The 21,725-nt window shown below is 42.9% G+C and overlaps 1 protein-coding gene across 5 annotated transcripts in view; it reads right to left on the reverse strand.

The window, feature by feature from the left end:
- Cep97 (centrosomal protein 97) overlaps positions 1-21,725 on the reverse strand; it is a 45,033-nt gene that overhangs the window by 19,844 nt on the left and 3,464 nt on the right. For 2 of the 5 annotated variants that reach the window (XM_029470551.1, XM_021184899.2), the window contains exons 2-10: positions 20,667-20,809; positions 17,843-18,001; positions 15,207-15,308; positions 13,188-13,301; positions 12,329-12,495; positions 9,472-9,636; positions 8,615-8,739; positions 4,734-5,508; positions 2,226-2,301 (exon numbers count right to left, since the gene is read on the reverse strand). In XM_029470551.1, the coding sequence (XP_029326411.1) occupies positions 2,226-2,301; positions 4,734-5,508; positions 8,615-8,739; positions 9,472-9,636; positions 12,329-12,495; positions 13,188-13,301; positions 15,207-15,308; positions 17,843-18,001; positions 20,667-20,809 (1,826 nt within the window). Of the gene's footprint in view, positions 1-2,225; positions 2,302-4,733; positions 5,509-8,614; positions 8,740-9,471; positions 9,637-12,328; positions 12,496-13,187; positions 13,302-14,594; positions 15,085-15,206; positions 15,309-17,842; positions 18,002-20,666; positions 20,810-21,725 lie in introns of those variants that run through there. The other 3 variants (XM_029470552.1, XM_021184901.2, XM_021184900.2) reach the window with 3 other exon arrangements.

A 21,725-nucleotide genomic window follows, 5' to 3' on the forward strand; every position in this document is an offset into this window, starting at 1 on the left:
CATTCTCAGGACAAGTTAGTGCATTCTCAGGACAAGTTAGTGCATTCTCAGGACAAGTTAGTAAGTAAAATTTTCTGTGCTCTTAAAAGAAACATAAGTTGGATAGATTTGTCTTTGCCTTAGGTGAGGGGAACAGTAAAAGTCGATGGCAAAGTGTTAATTCTTAGTTTCTACTCTTTATGGAAAAGTTTTATATGAAGGACAATCCTATAAAAGTTGACAGATTATGGCATAAAGACAACTTAAAATCCATTGTGAGCATGTTGAATCAGAAAATAGAGAGGTTATACTTCTGTTAAAAGTTTGGATTCGGGGGCTGGAGAGATGGCTCAGCGGTAAAGAGCACTGACTGCTCTTCCAGAGGTCCTGAGTTCAATTCCCAGCAACCACATGGTGGCTCACAGTCATCTGCAATGGGATCCGATGTCCTCTTCTGGTGTATCTGAAGACAGCAACAGTATACTCATATGAAGAAAATAATCTTAAAAAAAAAAAAAAAAAAAAAAAAAAAAAATACCCAAGAGCTGAAGGGTTAAAAAAAAAAAAAAAAAAAAAAAAAAAAAAAAAAAAAAAAAAAAGCTTGGATTCTAATTGTCTTTTACTTTGAAACTGCATGTCTGCTGCCAGCCTGTGCACAATTCACACTGGATGTGCCTGCCTGGATATAACTATTTGGCTTGCAATACAATATTTAAATCATTTGGCTTACAATATTCAGGTGCTTGACCATGACATAATCATTTGGATTATAATACTATACTGCTTAGCTATGGTAAAAGGCTACTGACCACAAGGAAATAAGGGGAACTTAAAATGAATTTTAATAAATACTTGTTGAGATTTTTGGATAATGATTAAAGAAAAATCTGAAACTGCATGTTTGAATGCTCTAAATTTCTGTATAAGTAAATTATATAATGGAGCTATTCGGGGCCAATTGCTTGACGGTCAACCAGTGGTCAGAGTCTTTTTGCTGACTCCAAATCTCTGTCCTGAATTACTGAACAAGGACTCTGGCCCCGAGGACAAAGACAGGGAGAGCTTGCCCCACCCCTCATCTGTCTTGAGATGGTGTAGGTATGATGCCCTCTGGCCTCCAGCCTCCTCACCCCTCGACACAGACGGTCACAACAGAGGGTGAGCTGACCCAGCCCCTCACTGGCTGGAGCACGGTTGCAGCACTCAGGAGAGCAGAGCAGGCCCTGTATCTCACCTGGGCAGCACAGTAGTGCTGGCCCTGGTGGAGGAGGCCCAGGCGACCCACCCCTACCCCAGGGCAAGAGTGCAGGAGAGCGACCCAGGCCTTGCTGCAGCACTCGGGAGAGTGTGCCCTGTACCAGTGGAGCTGGCTGTGGAGGCGTGAGTACCAGTGAGCTAGCCAGAGGACATGAGAACAGGAGAGCAGACCCTGCCTCCTGCTGATGGGTGGCCTGGATAAAGCAGTGCAGCAGAATAACCCTGGTGGCATGGCCAAAGGAGAGCCAGGCAGCTACCACCCAGGCCCAGATCCGGGGCTTTGAGTTGGCCTACTCCAAAATCTTCATCATCTGAGAACGTTGGGGCACACGAAAGGGCCAGTCCTATTAATCCAAAGCTGCAAGATCCCCAGGACATAAATAATCCAAGAGGAGTCCTGGTGAGGACAATATTGATGGTATCCCAGAAGCCAAAGACCTCAAACCAGACTAATGGTGCACTGCAGTGAACATTTGCAAGTGACGATGTATGGAGAGAAGGGACACACAGTGGGACACACTGTGACACACTACAGCTTCCACAAAATGTTTTCTTTTTTCTTTTTCTTTTTTTTAAAGATTTATTTATTATTATATGTAAGTACACTGCAGCTGCCTTCAGACACACCAGAAGAGGGCATTAGATCTCATTACGAGTGGTTGTGAGCCACCATGTGGTTGCTGGGATTTGAACTCAGGACCTTCAGAAAAGCAGTCCACTGAGCCATCTCTCCAGCCCCACAAGATGTTTTCTATGCTTTGTTTTGGTTTGTTGTTTTGGTTTGTTGTTTTGTTTTGTCGTTGTTGTTTGTGCATTTTTTATTTTCAAAGGACCACAGGCAGATCTGAGGGGACGAGATGAGTGGGAGTGGGGTATATGTGAGACTAACAAAGAATCAATAAGAAGTTAAAAAAAAAATAACTTTGGTCTCACTGGCTAGAAATTTTCTCTGTTCACAGATACTAGAGGAATTATCAGTAGGGGTTTACCTCGTTCCAAAGGAACCTGACAGCCTCTTCTTGCACAAAAGTCTTCACACGTTCTTCATCTCTTTCTTTTCTCAACCTACAGTGATTCAAAAGATTCATAAGGAAGAGCACTTTGATTTAAATGTCCTGTTAAAACTACTGAACAAATGCATTAGAAAGAGATTAATATCCTAATAACAACTGTTTCCACTTTTATTTAAAACCATGCTTCAAAACAGAAGCCAAATAAGATGTATCTGAAATTGAAATTCATGTATTCATTGTATAAAGTATTGCCGATGGGAGAAATGTTTGTATGAGTGTGTGTATGAGTGTGTGTATGGGGGCTGGTGAGATGGCTCAGTGGGTAAGAGCACCCGACTGCTCTTCCAAAGGTCCAGAGTTCAAATCCCAGCAACCACATGGTGGCTCACAACCATCCGTAACGAGATCTGGCGCCCTCTTCTGGAGTGTCTGAAGACAGCTACAGTATACTTACATATAATAAATAAATAAATCTTTAAAAAAAAAAAAAAATGAGTGTGTGCATGAGTGTGTGTGTGTGTGTGTGTGTGTGTGTACATACGCCTATGTATTAAACATCTCTTTATCTGCCCTTCAATTCCCAGCCAAACACAAGTTAATGGGAGGCATAGGAAAGACTGGTTAGTCAAAGCTTCCAGTTAATGATCACACCTCAATACTCAGGATCCCAGATGAGCAAGGTTCTCTCTCCTAAGGCATCAGCAGAACTAACGCAGCAGCCATCACTTTCTATTTGCCCCGTTCCTGACACTCCGGTATCACAGCCTTCTTCTATCTACTCTTTACTCTCATAAACCTCCGAGATCACTGATGGCATCTCCATTCTTAGGCCTATTCCAAGGCAAAGGCTTTCTTAGCTGCCCGTTACCATTCTGAATATCACCCTACTTTATCCTGAAGCTTGTTTTGTGTTTGCTTTTTAATTTTTGCAGGACTAGAACTAGAAACCAGGATTCTGTACATGCTAGACAGAGACTCTACCCCTGAGCTATACCTTATCCTTTCTCAGAACTTCCAACACCATTAGACACTTTCTCTAGACTCTCCAAGACATTCGATTGTGTCATCTGACAGCCCTGAATTGTAAGCGGCAAACTCCCTTATAGACTATCTTTCTTTGAACTTTTCCTTAGCCAAAACAGACCCATTTGTGCAAACATTGTAGCTCTCTGAAGCAGAAGCCTTTTTTTCTTTTATACAGCAGGATCATCCAACCGCTCCTCTCTGCTATTTCCAAGTGACTCTTCAACCTAACTTCTTGTCCTGGTTGAGTTCTTTTGCAACTTGAAACTGGCTTTCATCCCCCCACACCATTAAAGCCACTCTCGGGAAACTTACTGCGCAGTGAAGAGTAACCCGTAACAACTGGGATGTAGGATGTTTGTGCCCTGCATGTTCTGGATACAGAACAGGGAGGACAGCAACCTCCAAGCCTTGAAGTATTTACCAGAAGAGACTCTGTACACCTGAGGTATTGAGTTGCACCAGACTTACGCTAACAATGTGATTCCTAGTGAACACCCATTTCACTCCCCTGGGGCCCTCACACACATGTACCAGTTTACCTCCAGGGAACGAGAAATCTGAAAAAATCAGTCACATGAGCACACAATTCTTAAATAACCAACCCCAATAAAGACCATGCCTGAAATGCTCAGGGAAGCACCTCTGGTTGGCGCCATCACACATCACAGTGATGGGAAGGAGGTAACTGGAAGACGGCACCTGGAGGCCGCACCAGTCTCCTCTGTGATTTTCCCTAGTTTAAACTGTATGTGTCTGCTAAAATAAAGTAACTGGGAACAGAGCAATTAATGCGTTCTGTAAGTTCATTTAGCAAATTATGGAACCTGAGGACGGTCTTGAAGGTCACCACCTACAGTCACCAATAACAACCACTGGCTAAATCTAGCATCGCTTTCTCTACCCTGCAAGAAGCACCTCTCACTTCTCCTGAAATATTTTGCCCCACTGCAACTGAATATAATAAACTCTCTCGGCTGTTCCTTCTCAGGCTGCTTTGCTACTTTCTCCTAAGCAGCCCACAATAAACATCACAAGTTGGAGTATTAATGAACCCCTAAATGTCACAGGCTGGCAGTGAGGCAATCAAGTATGTCCTGGAACTGCCTTTGCCCCAGAATTTCAGTCCCTTTGGATGCCTGGTATTTTTCTTTAGCTCTTATGTCAACTACCTGGTTCTATGTGGGTTTCCTTTTGCCCCTTGTCCAGTTTTTCTACAGTATCTGCTTCTGTGTTGAGAATCACAGATGTAGTCACTCAGTATCTTTTGTGATATTACACTTATATACTTTGGCTATACACTAATTGCCATGCTGGGAAGGGAGATGCATATGATGCTCTGTACTCTCAAAATGCTTTCAGTGCATCACAGGAGATGAGGTACAGCAGCAGTGGCTGCAACACAGCTCTAAAACAACTTCAGAACCTGCCACCCCAAGCCAACAGAACAGCACAGCCTACCTCCGCACTTCATCTGTTAGGCAGACAATGTGCTCCTGCATTCTGCGTAGCCGGATTTCATAGCGCACCCCTTTGGCTTGCTGATTGTAGTTCCTGGTGTAAAAGCCTCTCCAACAGGCCTGAAGCTTAGTGGCAGCTGCATTCAGTTTCTGAAGAGTGACTTTATCTTGTCCCAAAGCAACAGGCCTCTGGGTCAAAATTCTACAGGGAAATTTCTCTGAAGTGGCAGGAGACATGGCTTCTTCACTGTTTGGTTCCGAGTGAGACGCACTGTGTCCAGCTGACTCAGGGAGAGATGTAAGACTGTGGGCATCCTCCTTCAAGATAGCACTGATGATCACTGACTTGGGACAAGGCAGCAGCCCAGTTTCCTCATTTACTTCTGTACTGATCTTACGTTTCAGCATTTCAACACAACTCTCACTCATATCCCATAAAGACTTTTCCTTGTCCTTATCCAAGTCCTGGTTTTCCAGCCCTTTTGTGAACTCATCTGCACCATCGTCATCCTCTAGGCCCAAGTTAATGCCCTGTAGCCTCAGCTCAACAGTGGGAGATACTGGAGACAGTCCCGAAGCAACTGGCATAAAAGTGGACTCCGAAGAGAGCAGACTACAGTTTAGTTTGTCCTCATCTGTCTGTATGTCTTCCAGGTGAAGGTCATTCCGAGAATATCTTGCAGCGTGTGCAGCAGCTGGGAAGTTATTCTTAACAGCGTATAACTGACCATCATTACTGCTGATACCAACCCAAGAGTTGATTTGCAGGACAGGTTCTAGAAGATTCAAGGGAATCGTTGTTGAAATCACCAAGTATTCGAAGAGCCTTCTTAATTGTATACTTAAAACATTTTATCTGCTGAGCCATCTCCCTAAGCCCTTAGTTGTAGACTTTTAATGACATTTAATCCCTAAAATATAGTAAAGTACAATAAAAACCGTTTCCTCAAACATGACTAAGATGTCAAACCAACATTTTTTTTTTTTAGATTTATTTATTTATTATATGTAAGTACACTGTCGCTGTCTTCAGACACACCAGACGCGTCAGATCATTCCGGATGGTTGTGAGCCACCATGTGGTTGCTGGGATTTGAACTCCGGACCTTTGGAAGAGCTAAGAGCTGTCGGGTGCTCTTACCCACTGAGCCATCTCACCAGCCCCAAACCAACATTTTTAAGAAAATTAATTTCTTGTCGCTGGAGAGATGGCTCAGTGGTTAAGAGGATTGACTGTTCTTACAGAGGTCCTGGGTTCAATTCCCAGCACCCACATGGAGGCTCACAACTGACTATACTCCAGTTTCAGAGAATCTGATTCCCTCTTCTGGCCTCAGCAGGCACGAGAAATGCTTATACACATGGACATATAAGCAGACAAGATACACATAAAGAAGTTAAATGAATTTTTTAAGTTAAAAAATAATAATTACAGATTAAAGGGTGGGAAGGGGCACGCCTTTAATCCCAGCATTTTGAGAGACAGAAGCAGTAGATCTCTAAGTTTGAGGCCAGCCTGGTCTACAGAGCAAGTTCTAGGACAGCCAGGGCTACACAGAGAAACCCTGTCTTGGAAAAATGGAGAGTGTGGGGGAGGGAGAGAGAAACACTGACAGGAAAATGATTTTTTTACAGTAGGAGTGGTGGCAGTTCATGCCTACAGTCCCACTTGGGAAGCTGAGGCAAGAGGACTTTCCTGAAGTCAAGGCCAGCATTACTATGTCTGTGCAAAGAAAACTGTCCATAAAGTGTTTTTTTTTCTTTCTTTTTAGTGTGTGTGTGTGTTTGTGTGTTTGTGTGTGTGTGTGTTTGTGTGTGTGTGTGTTTGTGTGTGTGTGTGTGTTTGTGTGTGTGTGCAAGTGGCCCCAGAAGAGTGTATTGGATTCTTTATAACTAGATAACTAGAGTTACAGTTGGCTGTGAGCAATCTGATGAACTTTGGGTGCTGAACTTTAGTCCTCTGGAAGACCAGAAGGCACTCTTATTTTTTTTTTTAATTAAAAATTTTTATTGACTCTTCGTGAATTTCACATCATGCTCCCCAATCCCATTCGGCTCCCTGTCCCTCCAATCTACCCTCCATCCTTGTAATCCTCCCCTAAAAGAAAACAAAAACTCAAAAAATAAAAATAAACAAAACATCTCAGTGTGTCACAGTATGTCACACAGTATGTCCTTTTGCCCAAATAGCTTTATTTGCAAATCTTCATTGCAGTGAGGCATTGGTCTGGTCCAAGGCCTCTGACTTCTGCTACACTATCAATACTGGATCCTCCCAGACATCCCCACTGCTGTCCTGTGCCATGGAGATCACAAAGCTTCATATCTACAGGACTGGCCCCTTCATGCACTCCAGCAGTTGACAGATGAGGTGGATGCTGGAGTGGGCCGACTCGGAGCCCTGGACCTGGCTCTGGAGAGAAGCTGAGTTGCTCAGCCTACAGCTCTCCAGGGCACACATCAGTAGGACCAGTTCTCCCACTTAGCCCAGGCGAGGAGTGGCCTCAGCTCCCCTACTCTCATGCCCTTAGGCAGGCTTTCCCACACCCACATCTCCAGGACAAGCTCTACTGTGTTGCCCAGAAGGGACTCTTAACTACTGAGTCCTATCTCCAGCCCTACAATAAACAGTTTTAAAAATCAGAGATATGAGGCTGGGGTTATGATTCAAGCATAGAAGACTTGCCTAACATGCCTAAGATCTTAGGCTCAATCCCCAGTAACACACACACAAACACAAATTAGGAATATGGGCTCAGTGGTACTTACTGCACAAGCCTAGAGACCAGAGTTCAATCACCTAAGCCCACATAAGGTAAAAAGAAAACCACTCCATAGAGATACCCTGTCCTCCACACATTCTTCACGGCACACATACCCACCTACACGCCACATACAGGATAATAGGGTTTGGTTTTTATTTAATTATAGTGGGGTTGCAGAGATGGCTCAATGGTTAAGAGCACTTGCTCCTCTTCCAGAGGTCCTGAGTTCAATTCTCAGAACCACATGGCGGCTTACAGCTATCTTTAATAATTTGATGCCATCTTCTGCTGTGCAGATAATGATGTACATAAAACATTCATATACATAAATTACATGAATAAATCTTTTAAAAATGTAATTAGCAATATAATGTCCATATACACATATCTGTATGCACATAAATGAAAAATGTATACATATATAAAATATATATATGTGTGTGTACTCACACATATATGTATATATGTGTGTTATATACAAATCAGTATCAAATGATCACTAAAGTTAAAGTAACAGAATATTACAAAAATACATCATTTTCAACTAGGCTTAGTGGCGCAGGTCTGCTATATCTCAGCATTTAAGAGGAAGAGAGGGGCTGGGGAGATGGCTCAGTGGTTTAGAGCACTTGCTGCTTGCAGCACTTGCAGAGGGTCCAGGGTTCAGGTCCCAGTACCTACACGATGGTTCACAACTGTCTGTGACTACAGTTCCAGGGGATCTGATACCCTCTTCTGACTCCTGTATGCATGTGATACACATACAAACACTCTCACATTCATACATACATACATACATACATACATACAGTAAAAGAAAGAAAGAAAGAAAGAAAGAAAGAAAGAAAGAAAGAAAGAAAGAAAGAAAGAAAGAAGGAAGGAAGGAAGGAAGGAAGGAAGGAAGGAAGGAAGGAAGGAAGGAATCAAATCAGGAGGATATGAAGCAAGTCTGAGCCTAGCCTGAGGCTACACAGTGCGTTTCAGCCCAGTCACAGCTACATAGAGAGACCTTGCCAGAAACTGACTAATGTTTTATGACCCAGCAAGTCAAATGGACTGCAGAGACGTAGTGGAGCAAGTTGTTCTTAGGCTCTGGGTAGAAACCCAGCCTCCTTACCACTTTCCTGGAAGTCTTGCCCGGGGCTTGAGCACTCAGGCGCACGGTGCACCCTTGTCTCCACAGCAGCAAGAGGAGACAACTCTTCATCTTGGCTCTGGCTCATCAGCTGCCTCTGGTGAAACCTAAAATCCAATAATAGTGCTGCTGCTGCCATCTAACACAAACTAAGCTTTTTCCTGCTACTAAGATAACAATGGTAACAGAAACTTAAGTTTACCAGGGGTATCTTTAGCCATTGGCGAACAATAGTCTCCTTTGAACACTTTGTGGAAAAAAGGTTCAATTTTTTTTTAATTGTTAAACAAAAATGGGGACGGTGACCATGCCTGTAAAGCCAGCACTGTGGAAGTGCAGACAGCACATTCAGCCGTTCCAAGTCACCTTCTCTACATAATGAGTCGGAGGCCAATCTAGCTTACATGAAAAGACTCTATCTTAATCTATACACTTAATTGTTCACCCACCTTATATGAACACAATTTCATATGCAAAAATATTGAAAGATGGGATCTCCAACAAGGGAAGTGATTACTAAACACTTGTGGCCATGTTTGTTAATATTAGCACTTCATATGTACATGAGGCCTACATTAAAAGGCCAAGTACTTTTCTTCAGGTGTTAAGGCTCAAATCTAGGGCCTCACACATGCAAGGCAAATCTACCAAGGCTATATTTGGTGTTGACAAATAACCCATTCTTCCATCATTGTTTGGTAAAGCAACTGCCAAGGAACAAGCCACACTGTGTAACTTAGCTTCTCTGCAGTGACACGAGGCCCGCATCCAGATGTGTGTCCTCTGCTACAGGGAAGTCACCTCCAAAGCTCTCAGCTGCCACAAACAAACGGGCTTACCTCTGTTTGCTCAGAATCTTCTCGAGTTTGGCATCCTCTGCAGTTTGAAGACCCAGTGCAGAAATAAGAGGACAGACTGTAGCCAGGTACTGGACAAGCTGGATGTGCTGACCAGGCCGATACGATCTCCCCTTGCCTTGACTATAGAGCCATTCAGCCTTCAGACTGAGGAGGAGGAGGAGGAGGAGACAGCACAGGGGTCAGAGACATTGCTAAGCAACAGTGATCTTCCTTTAGCATTTACTTAATAAAAACCAATAGATATTTTTCACTAAAAAAAAAAAAAAAAAAAAAAAAAAAAAAAAAAAAAAAAAAAAAAAAAACTCAGGGCTGAGCCGGGCGTGGTGGCGCACGCCTTTAATCCCAGCACTCGGGAGGCAGAGGCAGGCGGATTTCTGAGTTCGAGGCCAGCCTGGTCTACAAAGTGAGTGCCAGGACAGCCAGGGCTATACAGAGAAACCCTGTCTCGAAAAACCAAAAAAAAAAAAAAAAAAAAAAAAAAAAAACTCAGGGCTGGAGAGATGGCTCAGCAGTTAAGAGCACCGACTGCTCTTCCAGAGATCCTGAGTTCGATTCTCAACAACCACATAGTGGCTCACAACCATCAGTAATGGGATCTGATGCCCTCTTCTGGTGTGTCTGAAGACAGCTACAGTGTACTCACATATATAAAATAAATTTAAAAATCTTTTAAAAAATCAACTCAAGTATTACTTATTTTAAGTTAATTTTGAGAGATGACGCGTGTGTGTGTGTGTGTGTGTGTGTGTGTGTGTGTGTATTCCCACACGTGCATGAATACTCTTGTGTATGTATAGTAGAGGCAGAGACTGTAGTTGGGTATCTTCTTCTATGGCTACACTTTATTTTTTGAGACAAGGTCTCTCTCGAAGCTCACCTTTTTGCTAGGACGGTTGGCCAGCAAGCTCCAGCCGTATGCCCATCTCCACCTCCTCAGCAGGATTACAAACAAGGTACAATCCCTGCTTTCTGATCTATATTCCTAACTAACTTCCCTTCCTCTTATGTTCTCATTTGGTTCCAAATATTTTTAAATTATTTTCAAAGAAGCAATGAGTGTTCTCTCCATTTACTTGGTCAAACAGAAGCAATCCATAAGCTCTTAATGGAAGTTTTAAAACACATAATTGGTCATTTTTTAAAACTGTTGAGTATTGGGAATTAAATATAGTTAATGCTTTATTTCCTCACTAAACACATTGCTCATGATGTAACTAACAACAGTGACAGAATTTCACCATTTTGTAATCCTTAATGAATGAATGGTTTGGGTCCTGGATCGTTTATAGTTACCAGTAAGATAGACATTCCAGACTCAGTACAATCTAGTAGTGTCTACAAGGTAGTCTTCCCTTTAAGACCTCAAAAATATCTGGCCACAGTGGCACAAGCCTTTAATCCCAGTATTTGGGAGGCAAAGGAAAACAGATCTCTGAGTTCCAGGTCTACATAGTAAGTTCCAGGACAGCCAGGACTATGTAGAGAGATCTTGTCTCTAAATAAATAAATAAATAAATAAAACCGCAAAACTGAATCTGATCACATCTTCATATCCAACCACCTATGTAAACATTGATAAAAGGGAGAAGATGCCAAACACACAAGAAACTGTCTGAGAACTACTCAGTCAGCATAGCCAACCTATAGAATAGACTGGTGCTTTTGTTTCATTTTGTTGTTGCTTTTGGAGATGAAGTCTCAAATAGCCAGGACTGGCCCTGAACTTGCTCCATAGCTAAAACTAGCCTTCCCTGCCTCAGGCTTCCAAGTGTTGAGACACCAACTTGCTTGGTATTCTAAGATACTAAAACGGATCCCACAGTACTGGAGTCACAGCTGGTTGTGAGCTACTCTGTGGACACAGGGAATGGAACCCAGTAAGGACAGCCAGTGCTCATATCTACTGAACCATCTCTCCATTCCCCACCCCACCCCCTTTCTTTCATACAGAGTTGAAACAATGTATATGTAGTTGAGCATGGTTTTGAATTTCTGATCTTCATGCTTCCATCTCCTCCGTGTTGGAATCACAGGCATGTACCACCATGGCCAGTTTTATGAAAAACCAGGGCTTTCAAATATTATCACAATGAAATAGAAGCTTGCTAGCCAGTAATCCACCCATTTTTACCACCCTGTTCCCCATGCTGGGGTTACAATATGAGAAGCTATACTGGGCTTTTTATGTGGGTTCATCTTTAACGATATTTAATGATATTTTGATATATCCAGTTTCTATGTGCATTCATGCTCAGGTCCTCATGCTTAGAGAGCAAGAACCTCAAGCATGGTAGGCAAACACTCTTATCAAATGAGTTGTATTCCCTAGCCCTAAGTTAGTCTTACGTAGCCCAGGCTGTTCTAGAACCAACAGTGTATCCTAGGGTGACAATGACCACCTAATTCTTCTGCCTCTATTTCTTAAGTACTAGGATTACTGGTATGTGCCACCACACCTGGTTCCCAGCCTATTTTCTGTCCTTTCTAGGAAAGGAAGGATAATCCTAAATAGCCAGCAAACACTCTGGGCTACAATGACACCAGCATTTTTAATTTCTAAACACACTCTAACTAACTGGTTAGCCAGATGGTGGTGGTACACACCTTCGATTGCAGCACTTGGGAGACAGAGGCAGGCTGATCTCTATGTTGAAGGCCAGCCTGGTCTGGTCTACAGAGCAAGTTCCAGTACAGCCAGGGCTACACAGAGACTCTGTCTCAAAGTAATAAAAAAAAAATCAAAATATCAACAATCTGTAGTAAACTAGAAATTCTAGAACTATTCTTTTCCAAAGTCTCTTGGTTGGTACCATGTTAAACAGATTATGCTATCTACCTTTCCTTCTGAGAAATCACGTATCCATCAAGTACTCTGAGGTTTAGACACCAGCTGACGATGAACGGCCGATAGTCAAACCCTGGAATGGACGGGGTTGCCATCACACAAGGGTTGTTCATGATTGACAACTGCTCCAGTTCACTTAAAGAGGCCAAAAACGAGATCTGCAACAAAAGACACCATTGTTGAGCAAAATGAATGTCCAGTGTCAAGCACAGGGATCCGATGACTACATAACTTTGGCAGCATTCGAGAATATCACAATTTCCCTCTTGTTTTAAAGAGCATCAAGCCATACTCTACTCTTAGTCACTGACATCTAAAACTCTGAAGCCCTGGCCATTTGTCCTTGCTGAGCAACAGGAAAGTATAACACTATTCCTAGTTATGAAAACCGTATTGGCTTTTTTTGTGACAGGATCTCGTTTAGCCCAAGCTGACCTTTAGCTTCTAATCTTCCTGCCTCTATTTACCAACTGCTGATGTTACAGACATGCAAGACTTCACCAAGCTTGAGAAAGCCCTATTTGAAAACATACTAGCAGCCAGGGAAAGGTGGGCAGGTTGCCTTGTTGACCCTATAAAGTAGATGTCTCTCTCCTGCCAAGCACCAGCGTAACTGCAGCATTACCACTGAAACTCGGCCTGATGACCTGCCAGGGTAAGGAAAAGTAGAAAGGAAAACAAGGACACTCCAGAGCCATGTGTTTCACCATAGCAGCGTGTCCTCCCAAGACGGCCCCAGCCTACAAGTGAGCTCGAGACCCTCCCCTGCCTCTGCTGCCCTTCCCCCTTCCTAGATCCCACGGGCTCCTTGACTTCTTCCTGAGTCCCACCGAATAGCTGTAAATTTTACCTCATTTAAGTCTCGGATTTCATTTTCTGCCAAAGACAATATAGAAAGATTTCTGGGTAGATAAGCAGGTGCCATTCTAAGAGAAGTGATGATGTTTCCATGTAAAAGCAAGGTCTTGAAAGAAAAAAAAATTACAAATCAACAAATCATAAATAAATTAACTTGACAATGCCAAAACGGCACCTGCAAGAATAAAGAGGTCTGTTGTGTTATACTTCTCAGCTCACATAAATCAAAGATTAACACTTAGAAGGCACCTAAGTGGTCTCTGGCCCAACAGGACCTATAACTTACCCAAGAACATGTGGCTGATGTATTTAGCTCTGCTGTAATGTGCTAGCATGTTTTACAATTTAAGTTAATATTCAAAGCAATTTCCAACACAGCTATTCCTTTCCTTTTAAAATATCAAAATAAAGAGTAGCTGGTGGCACATGCCTTTAGTCCCAGCACCCATGGGGCAGGCTGATCTCTGAGTCCAAGGCTAGCCTGATCTATAAAGGAAGTTAGGGAGGAGGATGAGGGGGAGGAGAGAGAGGAAGAAGAGGGGGAGGAGGGAAAGGAGGGGGAGGAGGGAGAGGAAGGAAAAAGATGGGGAGGAGGGAAAGGGGGAGGAGGGGGAGGAGGGGAAGGAGGGGGAGGAAGGAAAAGGAGGGAAGAAGAGGGGGAAGGAGGAGGAAGGAGAAGAAGGAGAAGGAGGAGGAAAAATGAAGAAGAGGAGGAAGGAGGAGAGGGAAGAGGAAGAGGAAGAAGAAGGAAGAGGGGGAGGAGAAGAACAAACAAACAAAACAACATATCAAAATAAGGGCTGGAAGCTAGCCAATAGTGGCGCACATCTTTAATCTCAGCACTTGTGATTAATGTGATCCCAGAGTTTGAGGCCAGCCTGGTCTACAGAGCAAGTTCTAGAATAGCCAGAGCTACCCAAAGAAACCCTGCCTTGAAAAAGTATATAAATAAATGAATGATAGCTAGCTGTCTGGAGGGATAGCCCACTAGATAAGAGTGTTTGCTCTACAACCAAGAGGACCCGTTGTTGAATCCCCAGCACCCACGTAAAAAGCTGGGCATGGTGGCTCATACCTGTACTGGGGGGCAAAAATAAGTGGATTGCTGGCCAGTCAACAGCTAAAAAAGTGAGCTTCCAGTTCAGTGAGAGACTATTTCAAAGCAAGAAGGTAGAGAGGGATAGAGGAAGGCACCCAGCATCCTGTTCTACACGGGCGTCTCCATCTAACCCATCACCATGGACCACACCCACATCCACCACACCCATATCCACCACACCCATATCCACCACACCCATATCCACCACACACACATCCACAACACGCACGCATGCAGGCACACCATTCCACGGGGAAAAAGGATTAACAAAAGGAAAAATGAACAAAATATCCAATCCTCTTTTTGAATTTTCTTAGCATTTATTGGGACAGCTGGTTACATCAAATTGTTTAAAATTATTGTTGCTATAAAATGATTTCTGCTCAAGATGTAGGGAAAATAGAGCTTCAGACTCCACTTCTAAGATTTGAAGGGTCTATCTTGTGCTAATAACATTCAATTAAGCAAAAATACAGAAAAAACTCAATACTATGATTTTGGTTTAGATTTTATTATTTATATATTTTATGTATGTAGGTGTTCTGCCTACATGTATGTTGGTGTACCCATCATGTGTGTGCCTGGTGCCTGTGGAGGTCAGAAGAGGGAATTACACGTCCTGGAACCAAGATTACAGATATTTGTTAGCCACAATATGGTACTGGAATCAAACCCAGGTCCTCTGGAACAGCAGCCAGTGCTCTTAACCTTTGAGCCATTTCTCCATCCTCCATGTATTAAGTGAAATTAATTTTGTTAATTAAGTTATACTTAGTACTGAAAACAGCATCTTTGAGAATAAAAAAAATAAACACATAAATAGATACACACACACACACACAAGGAGATGGTATTTTGAGGAATTTCTTCGATTTGTGATCATTTTTAAGAAGTTACAGAAACCCCACTTACCTTCAGAGATACCAGTTTCGACACATCACCTATCTGGGGTATGTTATTGTCTGATAAGTCAAGGTGCTGAAGAGCCGTACAGCTATTGACTTGCTCCATAGTCTATTACAAGAAAAGCATCGCGTTACTCAGTGCACTTCATTTAGTTAGTTATTATATGTAAGTACACTTTTCAGACACTCCAGAAGAGGGCGTCAGATCTTGTTACAGATGGTTGTGAGCCACCATATGGTTGCTGGGATTTAAACTCCCGACCTCTGAAAGAGCAGTCAGTGCTCTTAACCCCCAGCCATCTCTCCAGCCCCCTCAGTGCACTTCAAATCAACTGATAAAACCGTTCCCTAAGTCTTTGCAGCCTCTGCTCCCTCTTGTCAGCAGAAGCACAGCAGCAGAGCTGATGGAGAAGGGAGGAACGGAGAGCAACATTTAGAAGACAGCCATGTTACAAACTTTCAGGGCTACCAAGCAATTCCTAACATCGAAAACATCTACAACCCAAAGAGAGTTCAGTGTCATCTGTTACTGGGGAGAATTTACAAAATCTGAATGAAGTCAAACAGCCTGTTAAATCCTGGCTCTGTGGTCGGGAAGGACCAGAGCAAAGGAGCATCTTCTAGGCATTACGGGGCTACTGCACCCACGAACACACAGCAGCTATGGCTATCTGTACAAGAACCGCTCAAGTGCAAGCCAGTTAACACTTAGCATAGAGGGAGAAGAGGTTCCAAGCCCCACCCCTGGGCACCTATGGACAGACAGTTAATGGCTTCTGAGAAAGGGAGAGTCAGTTTTCCTTAAGAATGGCCCTTGGGGCTGGAGAGATGGCTCAGCGGTTAAAGAGCACTGACTGCTCTTCCGTAGGACCCAACAACCACATGGTGGCTCACAACCATCTGTAATGAGATCTGACGTCCTCTTCAGGTGTGTCTGAAGACAGCTACAGTGTACTTATATATAATAATAAATAAATCTTTAAAAAAAAAGAAAAAGGAAGAGTGTGACCCCTAGTGAGTCAACCACAAACCAGTGGACAGCCCTACACCCAAGAATACATGGACAACATAAATTAGACTCAGTTGGTTATTTTTAAAAAGAAATAGAGAGACAACATCAAGTTTGGTAGGGTGATGGGTATGGAAGTGACAAGAGTTAGGGAAAGAGTGGGAGATGAATATGATCAAAATATGCTCTAAGTTGTATGAAATTCTCCAAGAATGAACTTAATTTTCTTTTAAGTTTTAGGCTCTGCAACCTCTTAGATGTATGAACTGGGATAGGTTATTAAGGTCTCTGGGCTTCAGTCTTCTTCCTGCATAATAACTACACCTACTTCACAGGCTGACACGAGCTTTCTACAGACAAGAAGCTTAGAAACATACAGAGCATAAGGTAGGTGCTCAGTAAAGGCAACTATTACTGTAATTACTATACTTAAACTTAATATAATGCCCTCGTCACCTCATCAGAAAATAACAGAGAGCAAGGAAGTTTGGTTTTTTTTTTCTTTTTTGGTTTTTTCGAGACAAGGTTTCTCTATATAGTCCTGGCTGTCCTGGAACTCATTCTGTAGACCAGGCTGGCCTCAAACTCAGAAATCTGCCTGCCTCTGCCTCCCAAGTGCTGGAATTAAAGGCATGTGCCACCACTGCCCAGCTGAACAATGATTATTAACATCCAAAGTTACATAGTTCCTGGGTGGCAGAAACAGTCGATAGAATCCAGATCTCTTGACTTTCAAAAACTTTTTCCTATGTATCATTAAAAATGTTGACTCTAGCTGCATATGTATCAAAAGATGGCCTAGTTGGCCATCACTGGAAAGAGAGGCCCATTGGACTTGTAAACTTTATATGCCCCAGTAAAGGGGAACGCCAGGCCCAAATAGTGGGAGTGGGTGGGTAGGGGAGTGGGGGGGGAGGGTATGGGAGACTTTTGGGATAGCACTGGAAATGTAAATGAAGAAAATACCTAATTTTTAAAAAATGTACTTAAGGGGGCTGGCGAGATGGCTCAGCGGTTAAGAGCACCAACTGCTCTTCCGAAGGTCCTGAGTTCAAATCCCAGCAACCACATGGTGGCTCACAACCATCAGTAATGAGATCTGATGCCCTCTTCTGGTGTGTCTGAAGACAGCTACAGTGTACTTACATATAACAATAAATAAATCTTTTTTTTTTAATGTACTTAAGGCCTCTCTTGCTTCTCTAGCCCTCTCACTCTCCTTCTCCCCCTCCCTTCTCCTCTCTCTCCATGTGGTGGCCTCCCCCCCCCCCCCCCCCCCCGCCCCTGCCGCCCCGCCTGTCTTTCTACAATAAAGCTCTAAAACCATGAAAAGAAATGTGCTTAGCGGGGAGTATTTCCTCCCCATCATGCTAGCATCTTATTTACTCTTTCAAGTATAATACAGATTCTCTGTTAACATTTAAAACTATACAGACTATACTGTAGTATATGTGTCAAATGGAGGCTTTTTAAAGTTTGGGTTGACACCAGTTATAGAAGTAAACAGTCTCACTTTTTAGTTGACTTATTTCTATACTTGCCAAGTTTCTTTTTCATAGAGAACAGGTACAGAAAACAACAATGACAAAAAAAAAAAATCTCAAAAGTTAATTACCAAGAAGAAAGCCATTCACCTTCAGATTATTGCCCGCTAAATTCAGCCACTCCAAATGGACTAGGTCCTTCAGGCCTTCCACGCAGCCAATACTATTATGAGGTAAATTTAACACTCGGAGTTGAGTCAGTTTGGCCACACCCATCATCCGTACCAAGCGATTGTTAGCCACTGACAACTGTGAAAGAAAGAAGAACATTATTATTCCTAGAAACAAAATATGTATCTCCACACATTATTAGTTTTACATTCTGGTAAATGGTCAAACATTCCCAAATACACAAACCTAATGTATATTTTACACTTATTATACACATCTATTACCTACAATATAAGTACTGGAATTTGTTGTTCAAATCAACAAAACATATAGATAAAACCTGTGCGGGGTAACCAACTGACACCTGACCACAGGAAGGAATTCCCTTGTGGTCATGTAAACCCAGTCCAAAGCCTGCAGCAGGGATAGCATGAGCCTAGAAAAAAGCTCCGGATGGCTTTTGCTAATGGATAGACTGGACCTATCACACAGTCTTCTGACTGACTGCATATTCACCCCCAGAACAATGCTGCAGTCAGCGGTATTCAGAGAAGCATCTTTTGCAGTGGTTGGTAGTGACTGCAAAGACTCAGAACTGGTCACAGTGCTGGAAATAAATATCTGCCAAATGCCATCCATAAACGGGACATCTAAAACATCCCCTCTGAGGCTCCAGGAGGGCAGTGGAAGAAGACTAGAAAGAATGTAAAGGCAGGAGGAAAGAGGGAGAGAGGTCTGGAAAAGTGACTTCTGAGTATCACATGGCTGCTGTGCTCTTGAACTCAAAGCAGCAATCTCCATAAGCTGCTTGAGCTCCTCTACAAGCTTGAGGTGGGGAGAGGATCGTGGAAGGCTCTACCTTCCAAGGATTAATCCTGCGGATTAACAGACAGCGGCGGACAGAGAAGGGAAAGACACTCTCTTCAGAGGAGTAGCCACGGGTAAGGTGTCTATGCTCCTGTAAACGGAATCTCACTCATGTCCCTCATGAAATTCACTTGGTCCCAAAAGAAAGGTGGGGGAGGAGGAGGAGGAAGAAGAGGAAGAGGAGGAGAAAAAGAAGACATGAGAAAAACAGGACAGGCCACTTGAGATTAAATGGGATTAAAGGGAGTGGAAGAAAACAAGAGTGGGTAATGCAGATGAATATGATAGAAATACATGTAGAGACATATTCAGAAAACTGAAACCCAGTCTCATGCATAATCACTGTATGCTTTCCCATTTTTAAACTACAGGTAAAGCTGAGGAAGACTTCTGTCAATTTTTAAAGACATTTGTGTGTGGATGGTGTATGTTGGGGTCATTGCATGCGTATCTGTATGTGTATATGTGTGAGTGTGTGTGTGTATATATGTGTGAGTGTGTGTGTGTGTGGTGTATGTTTGTGTGTTTCATTCTTGTGAGTACATGAGTGCACAGGCGGCCCATCTCTACACAGGCTAGAGCAGCACTATGATATCTCCCTCTATCCCTCTCTGCCTTATTGCTTTGAGACAGACTCTCTCACTGAACTGGAAGCTCATCATTTTGGCCAAATTGGCTGGCCAGCTAGGTCTCTGGATCTGCTGGCCTCTCCCCTCCAATGACCAGGTTAAACGTAGACTACATGCCTTGGTGCCCAGCTTTGTACATGGGTGCTGGTGATCCAAATTCAAGCCTGTGTTTGCAGAGCCAGTGTTCCTACCACTGGGCCATCTCCTAAAGACTCTAACAGATCGACATCCTGGAAATATAAGCTCCACAAAAACGGTCTTCAGACCGCTTCAGTCACAAACCAGGACAATGATAGGTATACTAAGAGGGACCAAATGCACACTTCTTGTTGGTTTGGTTTGGCTTGCTGCGGTAGTGTCGATAAACGTAAGATCTTTGAGTATGCTAAGCCTGTACTCTGCCACTCAAGCGCATCCTCAAGTCGAACACTCTTGGATGAATAAACTCTTTAACCCAATACAAAGTAAAAATTAGGTTAACGCAGTATTTTCTCAACGTAGAATGTTCTCTTTAAAGATATGTATTTATTTATGGCAATAGAAAGATGGCTCAGCAGTTTAGAGCATAATTGCTGCTCTCCCAGATGATGAGAGTTTACTTCCTCTCATGTAAGTCAGGTGGCTCACAACCGTCTGTAGTAACTCCAGCTCCAGGGAATCAGATCTCCCCTTCTGGCCTCTGCCTGTACTCATACACATGTGGCATACATTCATACAGAGATACACAAATATACATATGTAAAAAGTAAAATAAGCTGGGCAGTGGTGACGCATGCCTTTAATCCCAGCACTTGGCAGGGGATCTCTGAGTTCGAGGCCAGCCTGGTCTACAGAGTGAGTTCCAGGACAGCCAGAGCTACCTGAGACAGAGAAACCCTGTCTTAAAACACCAAAATAAATAAAATAAAATAAAATAAAATAAATTTAAAATATGTGTATAGAGAGAGCAAGACCGTGCATATGTATGCCTTCATGCATATTTGCAAGTACCCTTGAGCAAGAAAACACGTGCAAACGCCACTAGCACCTTCTCAAAAGTCAGTTCCCTCCTTCTACCCGTGGCAGGGATCAAACTCAGGTCTTCAGACCCTTATACAGGCACTCCCACCTACTGAGCTGTCTTGCCAGCCCGGTTTTCATTTTTTAACAATGCTTCCCTTTCTAGTCCATTGTCAGTGTAACGCATGTAGTCATCTTCAGAAGCTAGCATATAAAACTTTAAGGCGACATTTACTGCTTCCGGGGCACGTCGAGTGACTTTTTGGTTTTGTTTAGTAATAAATTAGTCTGATGTAACCCATACCCACCTGGATTAACTGTTTGCATTTCTCTAGATTCTCCAGTTTAATAATCTGATTTTTATCCAGAATCAAGGTGTGGACATCAGCTTCACAGGGTAAGTTGGCACCTAATTTCTGCAGCCCTTGGCCTGACCAGTTCACCACTGATCCTTGAGAAGAGAAACATCTTGTTAGAAAGCAAAGATGACAACTGAGCTTAGCATTTCACACCGAGGAGAGAAAAATACGTAAACACATTTAAAACTATACCAGAGCACACAAATATCAAGAATTTCAACCAATAGTAATCCAGAGCTGTAATACTACATTTTTTTTTTCTCCAAATTTACGAATTACAGGCTGGGATTATATAGCTCAGAAACAGAGCCTTTTCCTAGCAAGCCCTGAGTGTACTGTAGTATTTAATAACAGCATTCAAAAAACAGGACTGCTCAAAAAAACAAAACAAAAAACAAACAAACAAAAAAACAGGACTGAAGTTTCTTTTGAGGGGTTTGGGGTTTTGTTTTTCTGGGTTTTCTTTTTTTTTTTCTGAGTTTTATTTTAATTTTCTGAGACGGGTTTCTCAGTGTTTCCCTGGTTGTCCTGGAACTTGCTCTTTGGACCAAGCTGGCCTCAAACTCAGAGATCCTCTTGCCCATCTCCCTAGTGCTGAGATTAAAATGAAGATTCCTTTCCAGTGAGCCCTGAGGCCTGCAGATGTCTCCTGTCTTTGAAGGGGGCAGAAAATTAATGTCCTTGAAGTGTTAAGCTGTGGGAAAGAGACAACTGGGGCCAGCTTGGAAAAATAACCAAATCAGTCAGTTCTTCCCAGATCAAAAAGGTCCTTTCCCAGTCGTATGGTCCCTCCTTGCTGTCAGAACAAACGTTCTCAGTTTTGAATGCTAGCATTCCTTTACCTCACACCCAATCATGTAAGGCCACGCTTGAAAGCCCCAGCCTATCCTTTTCCCATATATATACCCCAATCCTCTAGACTCCAGTGTTGCATTCCTAACCTGCGGAGCAGGGAAGGTGGCATCCCCCGATAAGACTGTGTGTTTACATCTGTGATCCTGCTGAGAA

The sequence above is a fragment of the Mus caroli genome, chromosome 16 (genome assembly GCF_900094665.2).
Source record: "Mus caroli chromosome 16, CAROLI_EIJ_v1.1, whole genome shotgun sequence".
Taxonomy (NCBI): Eukaryota; Metazoa; Chordata; class Mammalia; order Rodentia; family Muridae; genus Mus; species Mus caroli.